The sequence below is a fragment of the Pseudorasbora parva genome, chromosome 17 (genome assembly GCF_024679245.1).
Source record: "Pseudorasbora parva isolate DD20220531a chromosome 17, ASM2467924v1, whole genome shotgun sequence".
NCBI lineage: Eukaryota > Metazoa > Chordata > Actinopteri > Cypriniformes > Gobionidae > Pseudorasbora > Pseudorasbora parva.
The window spans coordinates 35,925,561-35,939,338 of record NC_090188.1 but is presented as its reverse complement, the minus strand read 5'-3'; the positions used below and the strand labels follow the sequence as shown (position 1 = coordinate 35,939,338).

The 13,778-nt window shown below is 39.6% G+C and overlaps 1 protein-coding gene across 1 annotated transcript in view; it reads left to right on the top strand.

Annotated features, from left to right (window-relative positions):
- abcg2c (ATP-binding cassette, sub-family G (WHITE), member 2c) overlaps positions 1-13,778 on the top strand; it is a 30,281-nt gene that overhangs the window by 12,992 nt on the left and 3,511 nt on the right. Inside the window, exons 7-15 of the mRNA XM_067421756.1 lie at positions 516-667; positions 784-876; positions 6,003-6,178; positions 6,451-6,602; positions 9,333-9,422; positions 9,507-9,631; positions 10,080-10,234; positions 13,441-13,530; positions 13,619-13,671. Coding sequence (XP_067277857.1) covers positions 516-667; positions 784-876; positions 6,003-6,178; positions 6,451-6,602; positions 9,333-9,422; positions 9,507-9,631; positions 10,080-10,234; positions 13,441-13,530; positions 13,619-13,671 — 1,086 coding nt within the window. The remainder of the gene's footprint in view (positions 1-515; positions 668-783; positions 877-6,002; positions 6,179-6,450; positions 6,603-9,332; positions 9,423-9,506; positions 9,632-10,079; positions 10,235-13,440; positions 13,531-13,618; positions 13,672-13,778) is intronic.

Sequence of the window (13,778 nt, the reverse complement as noted above, 5' to 3'; positions counted from 1 at the left end):
AATTTAGAGACATTAGAAATGTGTCTATTATATATGATACAGTAGGCTTTATAGGGTTAATATGCTAAGGCAACAAAAAGCTGTAGGATACTTGACCTGTTTCATAAAAGTGTGGTTTGATCTTTCAAACCATTGTATGAAGTGTTTTTTTTTTTTTTTAAGTACAAGCTTTGAAACCCCCTGGTGCATTCTTTCCATAGACACCCATTGAAATGCATTCACATATACTGTGCTTCAAATTGAGGTACAAGTCAAAATAATGTGTGGTAAATGACAGCCTGTCACAGATGAGTTTAAGTTGAATTGAAACTCCCAGCAAGTTGCTAAACGTGTAACATTTTTTCACTTTAGCTGTCAGAAGAAAACACATTCCACTTCAAATGCAAAGTTAAGTCACGTACAAGGTGTTTTTTTGGTCACTGTTGATCATGGGCAAGTTAGGGATTTATTGATGTTTTGATCATTTACTTGGAGCCCATTTGAACTAGTATAACACTTGATATTTTGTTACTCAGGCTCTCCAAAAGGGGCAAGACTGTCATCTTCTCCATTCACCAGCCACGCTACTCCATCTTCCGCCAATTTGACCACCTCACCCTCATGAATAAAGGAGAAATCATCTATGCAGGGGCAGCCGACCAAGCCATTACCTACTTTGATGAATTGGGTACTGACCAAACATATTAATGATAATCCAAAAATCTAATGCAAATGAGCAATGATTCACTAAATGTTTAATTGCATGTCTACTATGATTCTCAAACTTGTGTCACTGTTTCATAGGTTACAAGTTTGAGCCATTCAACAACCCAGCAGACTTTTTCCTGGATGTCACAAATGGAACTATTCTTCCTCAATTTCACAAGCATAAATCAGGTGCTGTTTTTTTGTGTTTTTATCAGAAATGTATACTTTTATTCATCAAGGACACATTAAATTGATTGGAGTAATGATGTTGAAAATTCACAGGAATAGATTACATAAAATAATAATAATAAATATAGCTGCAAGCAGCCATTATCGGGGCCAAGCACAAGAAAAGCAAACAAGGAAGCCAGCAGCAGACCAACTGCAAAAATAAGTCATTTGGAGATAATTTTTTCAGCAAAAAAAGAGACAATTACGTGTTTTGTTTATTTATAGCGCCACCAAGTGGCACAATCATACCAATTTTTTTGTGTGTCCTCGGAGTGAGCCCATAGAAGTGTGTGTCAATTTTGGTGGAAATATCTCATTTTGTTTTGGAGTTATAGACATTTATGTGAAAAAACACATACAAAATGACTGACACATGACTTTGATTGGATTTTACTACCCCTTACTATCAATATTTTGAGATTTGGGCTTTAACATTTTGCTATCGACCTATGTTTCCGATTTTCTGACGCTGGTTTCGTCTCGATCGGACTAGCGGTTTCCAAGATATCAGCTAATGTTTTATAAGCACTTAATTACCACGCTGCACAAACCGTACATCAAAACCTGACAAATTTGGTATCGTTGGACTCAGCAAGGATTCAGGAGTACAAAAAAGTTACTCCCATCAAAATATGTCAACCACACCCAAAGTTATAAGCATTTGAAAAAAAAAAATTATCCACTAGGTGGCGCTGTTTTGAAACTTTTTATGCTACTTCAGGGCATCGTGGTGATGACCCAAACCAAGTTTCGTAACGATCCGTTTATGCATTCGTAAAATACAGCATTTTAGCACATTATTCAAAATGGCCGACGACCAAAATAGCCGACATGGTAAAATCTGATATCATTCGACTCGAAATGACGCCCTGAATCTAATGAGACCAATTTTATGATTTTTGGATAAGCGGTTCAGAAGTTATAAGCCAAAATAGCCATTTTTATCTCCTGACCAGAAGGGGGCGCTGCGCCGAAACGCTGCATGTTGCCTCAGGTCATGCTTGTGATGACACGTATCAAGTTTGGTTTGAATACGACAAAGCGTTGCGGAGATATAGCCTTTAGTGTGTTTTCGCAAGCGCTACCTAAAATTTGTTCGCGCGTTAATCAAAAACGATTTGATGAACTTGATGAACTTGAATTCCATAACTTTTTGTCAGCATGGTCTGAAGATGATCTGGTTAAATTTTCGTGTAAATCGGACTTACGGTCTAGGACGAGTTTGAAAAAGTTGGTTTTCAGTTAATTAAAAATGGCGGGAAAATTTACATAATGGAAAATGACGTCATAGGGTGCAATCGAATTGGCTTGAGCCAAGGAATCAGAGGAAAAAAGAATTTTGTTTCTATCCCTTACGGCGCATTCACACGGGGCGTAGGCGTTAACGCTTGACGGAGGGCGTGGCTGAAGATGGGTGCTGACGCGATCGTCATAGTGACAACAGCCAATCACATTAACTTGCCGCTTGGACCAAAACACAACACAAAAAAGCGCCTTTTTATGACAGCTAGTCTGTAAGACGAAATGGATGCCGATTTGGTTGTATGTGCGAGTGCGATTGCCCGTGTAGTTGTTGTCAGCGCACTGCACAGGTGCACGAAGCTGTTAAGTACATTAAATCCTGAAAAAGCGCCGACAGCGGGAAGAATATCACGTAGTGGTCCGGTAGCTGTGTCTGGATTTTTAACGGTCTATGGTCTGGATGGTTCACGGACCTGTAATGAACGCAATTGGCTAGCGTCTGCTGTAGGATATTTGCATACGGCGATCTGATTGGATGACGCCTGCGCTGGCGCTTGAAAAGTTGAGAATTCTTCAACTTCTGCCGCTTTCAACGCGAGTGAAGCGCCGCGACGGATCCCACAATTCAGTTCGGCAACGGATGATGTCACCCATTCAAAGTAAATGGGAAGCATTAATGCCTACGCCCCGTGTGAATGCGGCGTTATGGTTCAAAAGTTATTTGCATAAACATGAGTGAAACTTTGGACAGTTGGTGGCGCTAGAGGGAAGGGTTTAGAGACTCCAAATTTGGTCTGTTTACTATTGGTACTGACCTCTATCAGTGTACCAAATACAAAAACCGCAAATGGTTCTATGGGCTGCCATAGACTTCCATGGCGGAATAATAATAATAAGAAATCTAACGATTTCAAGAGGGGCTCCGCACCTTCGGTGCTTGGCCCCTAATAATATTATATATATATATAATTTTTTTTTTTTATAATAATATTTCATGATATTACCATTTCTACTGTATTTTTTAATCAAATATAAATATATTTTATTTATTTATTTATTTACTCGGATTTGAGAATGACTCGAAATAAATATCTTATGTAAATAAATTTACTTATGTAAATAAATATAGTTTTTTGAATGCACCGCAACCTAACCTAGTGACGCAGCAGGCGAGCAGAGCACTAATGGAGACAGTCGTGAATGAACATGGCGGGCGCTGCCTACGCAAAGTTTCCATGGTTCAGTTACTAACTGATCACGCACTCAGTGATCTCGTGCTCAGTGTTGCCAGAATGGGCGGGTTCCAGGTCGCGCTGTATCCATCATTTTCAGCAATGAGTTCAAAATTGCACTAAAAACCCTCTTCACTACGAAACCGTCAAGCACTGTTAGTTGAAATGTGGTATCCGAATTGTGTTGCACAATGATGGATACCTGCATATTTCTCTTGTTGAATAATCAACCAGCTTGGAGAAGCTACATCCCTGTCACACAACGTCACCTGCGGTGTCCCTCAAGGCTCAGTGCTCGGCCCCACCCTGTTCATCCTCTACATGCTCCCCCTTGGCCGTCTCATCAGCCGGCATGGGATTTCTTTTTACTGCTATGCTGATGATACTTAACTTTACCTTAAGTTCATCCACCTCTGCTGACCTCACATCATCCACTTTGGTCTCTTGCCTGGATGAGATAAAGGCGTGGATGAAACCAAACTTTCTGCAGCTAAACAGCTCCAAGACTGAAGCTATCCTAGTCGGCACTCCCAGCATTGCTTTCTCTGATCAGGTCATTCCACAGTCACCAATCTGGGGGTCAGAATGGAATCGCAGCTTACTTTTGAAGCTCACATCAAACATCTGTGTAATGCTGCCTTCACGTGCTATCGGAATTATCGTAAATATGAGTTTCCGAGGTAAAAATTGTACATGAACGCCCTCTGATGTCATGTTTACCACTGGGAAGTTTGGGAATAATTTTGATACCCAAGTGCCGGAGATGGGCGTGCCATAACCGTTAAAAATGGCAGATAAGAGACTAATTTCTACTGTGGCAGGTGTTTTATTCGTTTTTTTCTACAACTAGTTACAGTTTCATTGTCTTGTCGTTAAAGTAGTACATATTTACATAAATTAATAATCATTTAAAGCCTAATGTGTATTTTAAAATCATTGAAAATCGCAAATAGTTGACCATCATTCTAGAATAGTGAGCTAGCTGACTATCTAGATAGTGTGGTAAAAGTAGCTATACAATAGGATCATATGGCTGAAAACTATTACCATTCGAGTCTTTAAGTAGCCTTATCTTGTCAATCAATCAATCAATCAACTTTATTTAATTAGCGCTTTTACAATGACGATTGTTTCAAAGCAGCTTCACAGTGTTAAACAGGACAAAATTGCTACAAAATTTGATTTGGCTAAATTGATTTGGATAGTTTATAAAATTAAATAAAACCTAATTAATAAATTCAATTTGTATATTTAGCTGAATAACTTGGATCATAATTTTAGTGAACCCAACTTAGCAAGCCAAGCCAAAGGCGACCAAAGGAACCAAAACTCCATCAGGGCATGATGGAGAAAAATAAACCTTGGGAGAAACAGACTCAGTCGGGGTGCCAGTTCTCCTCTGGCCTATTAAAGGTCCCGTTCTTCACGATTCCATCTTTCAAACTTTAGTTAGTGTGTAATGTTGCTGTTAGAGCATAAATAATACCTGTAAAATTATAAAGCTCAAAGTTCAATACCAAGGGAGATATTTTATTTAACAGAAGTTCCCTTTCAAAGCCTACAGCGAACGGCCGGTTTGGACTACAGCAGGAAGTGCAGGGATGTAATGACGTCACTAGAACCGTTTGTTGACTAACCCTCCGCCCACAAGAACACGCAAAATAGGGGGCGTGGTCTTGTTGCTCTCCCACGTGGAGAAGAGCGCGCATTCAGCGCTTGCATCTCCCCGTTATGGTAAGAGGCGGGACCTTTCCGGGCAAAGTGCGCTAAGCTGCTGTCCAATCACAACACGGGAAGCCCTTGCCCAATCAGAACTCGTTACGTGTTTCTGAAGGAGGGACTTCATAGAACAAGGAAATCATCAGGCCGTTTTAAGGACAGGGGAAACAGCGCTGAACAGATAAGTCAGTTGTGTGAAAAATAGTTTTTTTACACGCGAAACATGAACTCATGTGATATTGCACACTGTAAACAAAATCAAAGCTTCGAAAACATGCGAAGAACGGGACCTTTAACACACTGTGTATGATTATTATTCTGGAGGGCTTGTATACAGCTGCTCAGCCATGAAAACTCATTCCATGAAGCTCTCTACACACTGTTCTTGTACTAATCTGAAGTGCCACAGAAAATTTAGAGATCTGTAGCTATTGACCGCAGAAATTTGGCAACTTCCACACACTGTGCACCTCAACATGCTGATCACGTGGTTTTGTTGTTGTTCCCAATTGCTTTCACGTTATTATAATACCAAGCTTGAATTAGCTGAGCTCCTAAGAGCGACACATTCTTTCACAAATGTTTGTAGAAGTGTCTGCATGCTTAGGTGCTTGATATTATAAACCTGTGGCCAAGGAAGTGATTGGAAGACCTGAATTTGGAGGACTGTCCCAATACTTTTGGCAATATAGTGTATATTGATGTTTTACTCAAACTTGTATGGTCATTAAAAAGAAATATCCCATGTGGACATCACTTTTGGCCACTACTGTATATCATTTTTGGTACTTCACATGAACATTTCTTGTTTGTTTTTTTAGTCATCTTAACTTTAAAATATTATGGGCTACTATGTGATAAGCTAACTATTCATATTTCTTATGTTTACAGAAAAGTGTATCAGCAGTGAGGAGATGGTGGAAAATGAGAACCCTCTGGCAGTAATTTACAGACAGTCCTCACATTTCATCACAGTCAAAGACAGACTCAGTCAGATTACTGATGGCCTTGACTCTGAGGTCACTAAAGGTGACCGGGTTGGTTACGCCACACCTTTCTATTACCAGGTACGTAAAAGCAAATGTTTTGATTTCCTATGTTAACTCGTCGGAAGATAACCAAGAATAATATCAATGGATGACCTTCAACATTTATGAACTTTACTTTACACAGTTATTGAACTAAACTTAATCAACACTGCACTACAACACTGCACTACAACTGAATAATGGTTATTTTTTACAGCAGAATTGAAGTCTGTATTGTAAAAAATAACGCTATATAAATAAAGGTGACCTGACCTCTTTACATTTGTGATGAGCTTATGTCTACGTTGCAGCTCCTTTTGGTGAGTGGCCGCACTGTAAGAAACATCTTGAGGAATCCTCAGACGTCCTATGCCCAACTGTTCCTCAACATTTTCTTTGGTATTTTAGTGGGACTGATCTACTACCAGATCCCACACACTTTACCAGAGGCTCTTCAGAACAGGTGAGAACCTGCTACCAGATCCATGGCTCAAAATGAGTGTTCATTAGGACCTAACTTAACTTTTTTGCCACTATTTTTAAATTTGCATTCCTGGTATATGAATTATGACTAGACTGTCACTTTTTCTATACACTATCTGACGTGCAAAACCGTTTTGCTTACTACTGCTAAGGTTTAGTCGCATACAATAGTCCATAAATCAAATCATGTCATCATATACCACGAGTAAACAAACGCAAATGTTGACAAGCCACTAAATACAGTACATACCACAGAGACGGACGTCCTGCTGTTGCTGTTTCTCCTGTTCAATTTATTTCATCCTCCGGATCTGATTCTGGATCATATATGTATTAGTTGAATCTGATTGATAGCCATGGTTTATTTAGGGTAACGTTTTCTTTTCCACGCTTGAGGATGTCGCAGCTTTCAGACGCTCTCATGCAATAGCTGGGCGCGCTCGTCATTCTTTAGCTCGGCCCACACGATACGCCTCCAGCCGCTCGAGAAAATGCGGCTGTCCAGAGAAGGACTGTCAGTCACTGTGCCGATGTGGATATTGTCATTCAGATTCACAGATTCTGCTGTTTGAAAGTATGACCAATAAGAATTTTTTAACGGAAAATGTTATCTGAACAAGTAAGTAGCTAGCATCCGTTTGTTCTGACCAAGGGGAAAAAAGAAAGCATTGCAATAAATCGTTATGATTAATCTTACTTTCGCTTATCATATCACGTCAAACCGTGCAAATTATACTTTGTTTTCAAACTGTTAATGTTAACTACATTAGCTTTGCGTGATTACATTAAGGCACAAAAAAGATAACTCTGTAACTGTATGAAATATGAATTAAGCGGAAAAATCCCCCCCTTCAAAACACGGAGTTCACGCCATCTTTAAAAAGCCGAAGTTTTCGCGTCGGCCCTGTTGCAGTTCTCTTTTTTCTGTAGCCACTCCAAAGTCCAAAGTCTTTGCACTTTACAACGGGTGAATCTCCTGCTGTCACTGTTGATTGTCTGAAACTTTCTGGATCTACCATCAGATTCAAAAGTTATAATTATATCAAGCAATGTGATAAAAGGCTATAAATCTCCCCCTCCATATCCTCACATGCAACATAGCCTACTTACCGGGACTCCTTCTTTATGTGTACAGATGTGACACAATGACGCAAAGCTATGCTTGAATTTCCCACGGAAATCCACCAGTACCACTGGAATTAAAAACTGTATTACAAGCTTAGCATTGTGAATCAAGCTAAGGTTAGCAGATAGTATTGAACACTGGCTCTTATATCGACCAATCTTGCAGGCTATGTGTAATATAAAAATAATAGTTCAATCAATCGTGGGTCGATGAGAAATAAATAAATCATTGTGTTTGTTTGATAAAGACGTTTACAAGCCCTGTGATCGAGAAAATCATTCTGGTTGTCGCATCTCCCTCATTCTCTCCTCTCCCTCGTGAACTGATATCGGAGCTGAAGCTCATTAAATATACAAATCTTATCCAATCCTAGCCGTGGGCGTTTACTTCCAAGTCTCCAGTGCGTGCCCATCAGAACCCAGTGTTTTGGAGAGAGCCTCAAAACCAGTGTAGAAAATAGCCTATTACTTATTGGTTATGATGTTTTTTAATGTAAAAACCACACGAACATCATTAGTTGACTTCAGACAACAGTATAAAAAATAAAAAAGCCAGTTCATGACACCTTTAAAAAACAGCTGTTGTATTTGTGTAAGGCAGGATGTTACTTCTGACGGAAGTGTTGTTAAATATAGGTAAAAACCTATGCCGCAAAAATAATAAATAAAGGCTTTCTTAAAAGGGCTAAAGAACACAAGCAGGTTTTCTTAATTTGATTATTAAAAACCAACAGACTGATGAAAATGCGGGACATTTTCTCAATATGCGACGTGCGGGACAAGAGGTGAAAATGCTGAGTGGTACAACGCAAAGCGGGACGGGTGGTCACCCTAACATTGAGTCACATTGAGGAATTTGAACAACAAGAAGGGCAGCAAAGAATGTTCTTCACCTTGCACCTTTACCTTGTACTTCCATGTTGCAGGAAGTAGAAGGATTGGACAGCAGAAGATTGGTGTGAAGATTGGGTGAAAGTTATTTTCTCTGATGAAACCCCTTTCTGTCTGTTTCGAACATCTGGAAATTTGATTTTTCGGAGAAGTAAAGGTGAACGCAACCACGAGTCCTGTGTCAGACCAACAGTAAAGCATCCTGAGACCATCCATGTGTGGGGTTGCTCTCATGCGGGAGTAGGCTCTCTCACAGTTCTGCCCCAAAAACACTGCATGAATAAAGGATGGCATCAACACGTCCTGCAAGAGCAACTTCTCCCAATGATTCAGGAGCAATTTGATGGTGATCTATTCTGTGCATTTTCCAACATGATGAGCATCATGTCACAAGGCAATCAAGTGATCATGAAGTGGCTCGGCGATCATTGCATTAACATTTTGGTTGGATCTCAATTCCATAGATAGAGAACCTGTGGTCAATCCTCAAACGGCGAGTGGACAAGTCCACAAATTATTATCAACTCCAAGTAGTGATAAGACCCGATTGGTTTGGCATCAGTCAGGACTTGGCCCAGAAGCTGAGAAGGTCAACACTGTAATTATCAAATGTTTATAACATGCATATTGAATGGTTTTCTTTTTTCTCTCTTTTTTCTCTCTTTTTTCTCTCTTTTTTCTCTTTTTTCTCTAGAACGGGAGCTTTCTTTTTTCTGGTCATCAACATGGTGTTTGGCAATCTGTCTGCGGTGGAGCTCTTCATCAGCGAGAGAGTGCTCTTCATGTGAGTCAGCCTCTGAACATGAGCTTTCCAACCTGTTATTCCTAATAAATGAAGACCATCAACACATGTTCATCTCATCTTCAGCCACGAGAACTCGAGTGGTTTCTACCGCACCTCCGTCTACTTCCTGTCTAAAGTGTTTGCTGACCTTATTCCAAACCGAATCCTCCCCGTCTTCATCTTTTCTGCCATCCCATACTTCATGATGGGTAAGTAGTGGCTCTGGCTTCCATGATACCTTCTCTGGCCAAATGTTGTATATATCCTTCTCCAAGAAGACAATCCCATTATGAATTGCAACAATAATACAAAATGGTGAATGAAGCAAGAGAAATGTCAGAAATTGATAGCATTGTATAAACTAGATAGTAAATGTTATGGTTTTAATAGTGTATGGTGTTATTAGCTATGCAACATGATGTTGAAATCAAGTGTGATGCTGTACAAAATGTGTATAACAAAAGGGTTGATAGACCTAAAAAGACAGCTCCCTATGTAGACAGCAAGAACGCACTGGGTTTTGCCACAGAAGCAAGTGGCCAAAATGAAATGTGTCAATTTGTGTCACAAATGATTAGCAATAGCATCTCCTAAAATGACATGCATTAACATAAATCACATGAATAACTTTTAAAGTGCCATTTTTTCTGATCTCAGGTCTGAAGCCTGATGTGGAGGCGTTTTTCTTGTACTGTTTAAGCTTGAGTATGATCAGTCTGTCAGCGGTGAGCTTGGCCTTCTTGGTCAGTGCCAGCGTGGGCTCCTTCGCCATGGCTAACATCCTCATCGCACTGCCTTATGTCATTATGATGGTGAGTTTGGTGGAACAGAAGATATTTACTTAGGGGCTGGTTCACACAGAGCATTTCCATTATACCGTGCTACTTTTCCATATTTTCCCTATATAGACCATTTTAACCATCATGGGTTGCATCTTTTGCAGAGTCTTGTGCATGACGTCTCGTGAGCTCAAGTAAGAAAAAAAGTTAAACCAAAACTTATCACTAGACCTTGCACTTTTAGTTCCTCTAACCTTTGTCTCGCTTTAACTCTTCCCCACCATTGATACAATCATATGTAAGCAAATGCATATGTAAAATAATGTCATCATCAGACTATGACTGTGCATATGTCTGTGACGCTTTGCGGGTGTTGATGGACTCGATCTACTCACTCTGTGTTTTGATCGTTGTTCAGAATCCAATCTAGACTTAGTCTTTGACAAAAACTAAACTTTCTCAGCTTTTTGCTGAAAACATTGTTTTTTTTTAATGAAAAATACCTATATTTAATTGTTGATAAAAAAAAGGATGCAGGAAGCTATAATAAAACATTTTTTGTTTTTAAAGCAGATGGTCTGGTCTTTCGTTTGATATACTGCATGATCAAAAATGCTGGCACTGAGCTTTTTAGATGTTTGCTTAGTTACAAAACAGATAGTTACAATGTTGCAGCTTCTTATTGGTTGGGTTTGCTTTTTTAACATTTCAAAAGTGTGTGTGCGTGTACACAGACTACCGGTCAAAAGTTTGGAAACTGTACTATTTTGATTGTTTTTGAAAGAAGTCTCTTCTGCTCATCTAGCCTGCATTTTTTTGACCCAAAATACAGCAAATAGTAGCCTGACAAGCTAGACCCACATCAAGATGTTTGGTCTGGGAACTCACCATTAGCAGGGTTTAATCCGACGGGCAGGATAAACGGCTGTCTTTTAAACTCCCTCTGCACACGATAGGATAGCGCTACAACCAACCCGAGCAACGTGAAGCGGAGCTAGTTGATAGATTAAACTTTTGCCGTATCCAGTTGGCAAAACTCAGAACACATCTTATCTTCCTTTTTTAAGAATGATTTCAGTGCTGTTCTTTGTTCTTTTTTAAAAGAAAAGCTCAACTCCAAGTCTTCCAGAGTTGCGGCCATCTTATTTGTTTTTAAGTAGCAGGGAATTCAACCCGTTGCAACTAGGGGTGGGCAGATCGATCTAAATATCGATAGTATCGATGCCAACACTGGTATTGGTATCAGATCGATACAGTTGTAATTGAATCAATATTTTAATTTAAATATCTCTCCTCTACGTTCATTATACTTTTGCTCGTGTGTTCTACCTCTACAATCCTGAGCAAAAACACTGCTTTCACATCCTGGTCCACTTTGCTACTCCTCCTCCTCCTGCTGCTCTGCTGTGACTCACTGACACAAAGCGCTGAGGAGCAGCGAGAGCTGAGGGAGCGAAGCTGATAGCACATTGAATGAGAGACCAGCATTGCCAAGAGGAAGAGAAGGGTTGTGTGGAGCTATTTTACAGCACTAAATGAAAATACTGCATCTTGATACGTGCAAAAAGAGCATTCAATACTGTGGCAACACTACAAACCTATACAAACACATTTTGTGGACTTCAATACATTAATACAAAAATATTGCCTAGAGAATCGATCATTCATTCACCTCAGAAATAATGACATACTGTAGCCTGACAAGCTAGACCCTCATCATGATGTTTGGTCTGGAAACTCCCCATTGACGGCTCAATCTGAGGGGCGGGATAAACGGTTCTCTTTCAAACTCCCTCTGCACGCGTTAGGATAGCGCTACACCAACCAGAGCAACGACGGTGAAGCAGAGCTAGTTGACAGATTAAACTTTTGACGTATCCGGTCGGCTAAACTCCGAACACATCTTCCCTTTTTAAGGAACACTTCAGTGCCGTTCTTTGGTCTTTTCTCAGAGAAAAGCTTAACTCCAAGGCTTCCAGAGTCACCGTCAAAGCTGAATCGAAAGGCCGCCGTTCGCCAGTTTCTGTGTTTACTAGTAGCACGCAAGCGCAACTCGGCCGTCATTATGTTAAGCCCCGCCCACCGACTGTATACACGATGTGATTGGTCCGACCAGAGTTTGGCATTTACATCTCAGCAGGGTATTGAGAGTTGCTAGACGACACTCGCGGCAGATTAGATTTGCTGCCGCTAGGGGGCGTCATGATTTCTAGGCTAGACATACTGCTCTCCCCTACACTATTTTTTTAAATATTTTTTTTTAAAGTAAAGTAAAAAGTATCGTATTGGTATCAGCAATACTGACCCTATATGTATTTGGTATCGGATCAATACCAAATTTTGCAGTATCGCCCACCACTAGTTGCAACTCTGCCGTCATTATGTTAAGCCCGCCCACCGACTCTATACATGATGTGATTGGCCTGACCAGAGTTTGGTTTTTCCAGCTTGCAAGCCAACAGAGAGTTGCTAGACAACCCTGCATGCAAATAACATTTGATTCTGCTAGGGTGTGTCTAGATTTCTAGGCTAAGCATTATTGTGAAATATTTTTACAATTTAAAATAACATTTTTCTATTTGAATATATTTTAAAATGTAATTTATTTCTGTGATACAAAGCGGAATTTTCAGCATCATTCCTCCAGTCTTCAGTGTCATTATGATCCTTCAGAAATCAGTGTATTATGATGATTTAATGCTCTAAAAACATGATCAATGTTGAAAAAAAAATTCTGAATTATTTTATAAATATAAAAATTTCAAAAGAACAACATTTATCTGAAATATAAAGCTTTTGCAACATTAAAATGTCTATACTGTCACTTGAACAATTTAATGCATCCTTGCTGAATAAATATATTCAAAATATATCCCCCCCCCCCAGTACAGACTCAACTTTTTAACAGTAGTAAAAATATTTAAGATAAATACTGTTCTTTTGAACTTAAATAATCCTAAAAAATGTCCTGCACCTATTATATATAATAGCTATTGTGTCCTGCACCCACTAGTTAAAAACAGTCTGAATAATTTTTGGTTTGATTTTTACACATTATTTTATGGATTATTTTGTTGCACTTTTGTGCCAATAATAGTGAGCAAATGTAACAAACAATCAGAGAAAATGTAGCAGTTTCCAAATTCCAGTTATGGGAAGTAAATGTCAGTTTCTGAGATGGAGATCATGTCTAGATGGGATTCATAGCACAGATTGTCCTGTCCTTTGTGCTTTCTCAGGTGTTTGGGGGTTTCCTGGTGAACCTGAATACAATGTTGAGCTGCATGTCCTGGCTGAAGTGGGCCAGTATTTTCCGATATGGCTACAATGTAAGACCATCAAAGATCTTTCAACACATTTGAGGATGTATATATATTTGCAGTTAAGCTGAAACCCAACCAAACTGTATGTCTTCAGGCACTTGCCATCAATGAACTAAAAGATCAAGTCTTCACCAGTAACTACACCAGGTAGGACTCACTCAGAAAACAACAACTATCAAAACCGTTGAGTTGAAGTGGCCACAAGAGGTCAGTGATGTTTTGATTTCAGCTGCACAACTAAGAATCGATCTCTT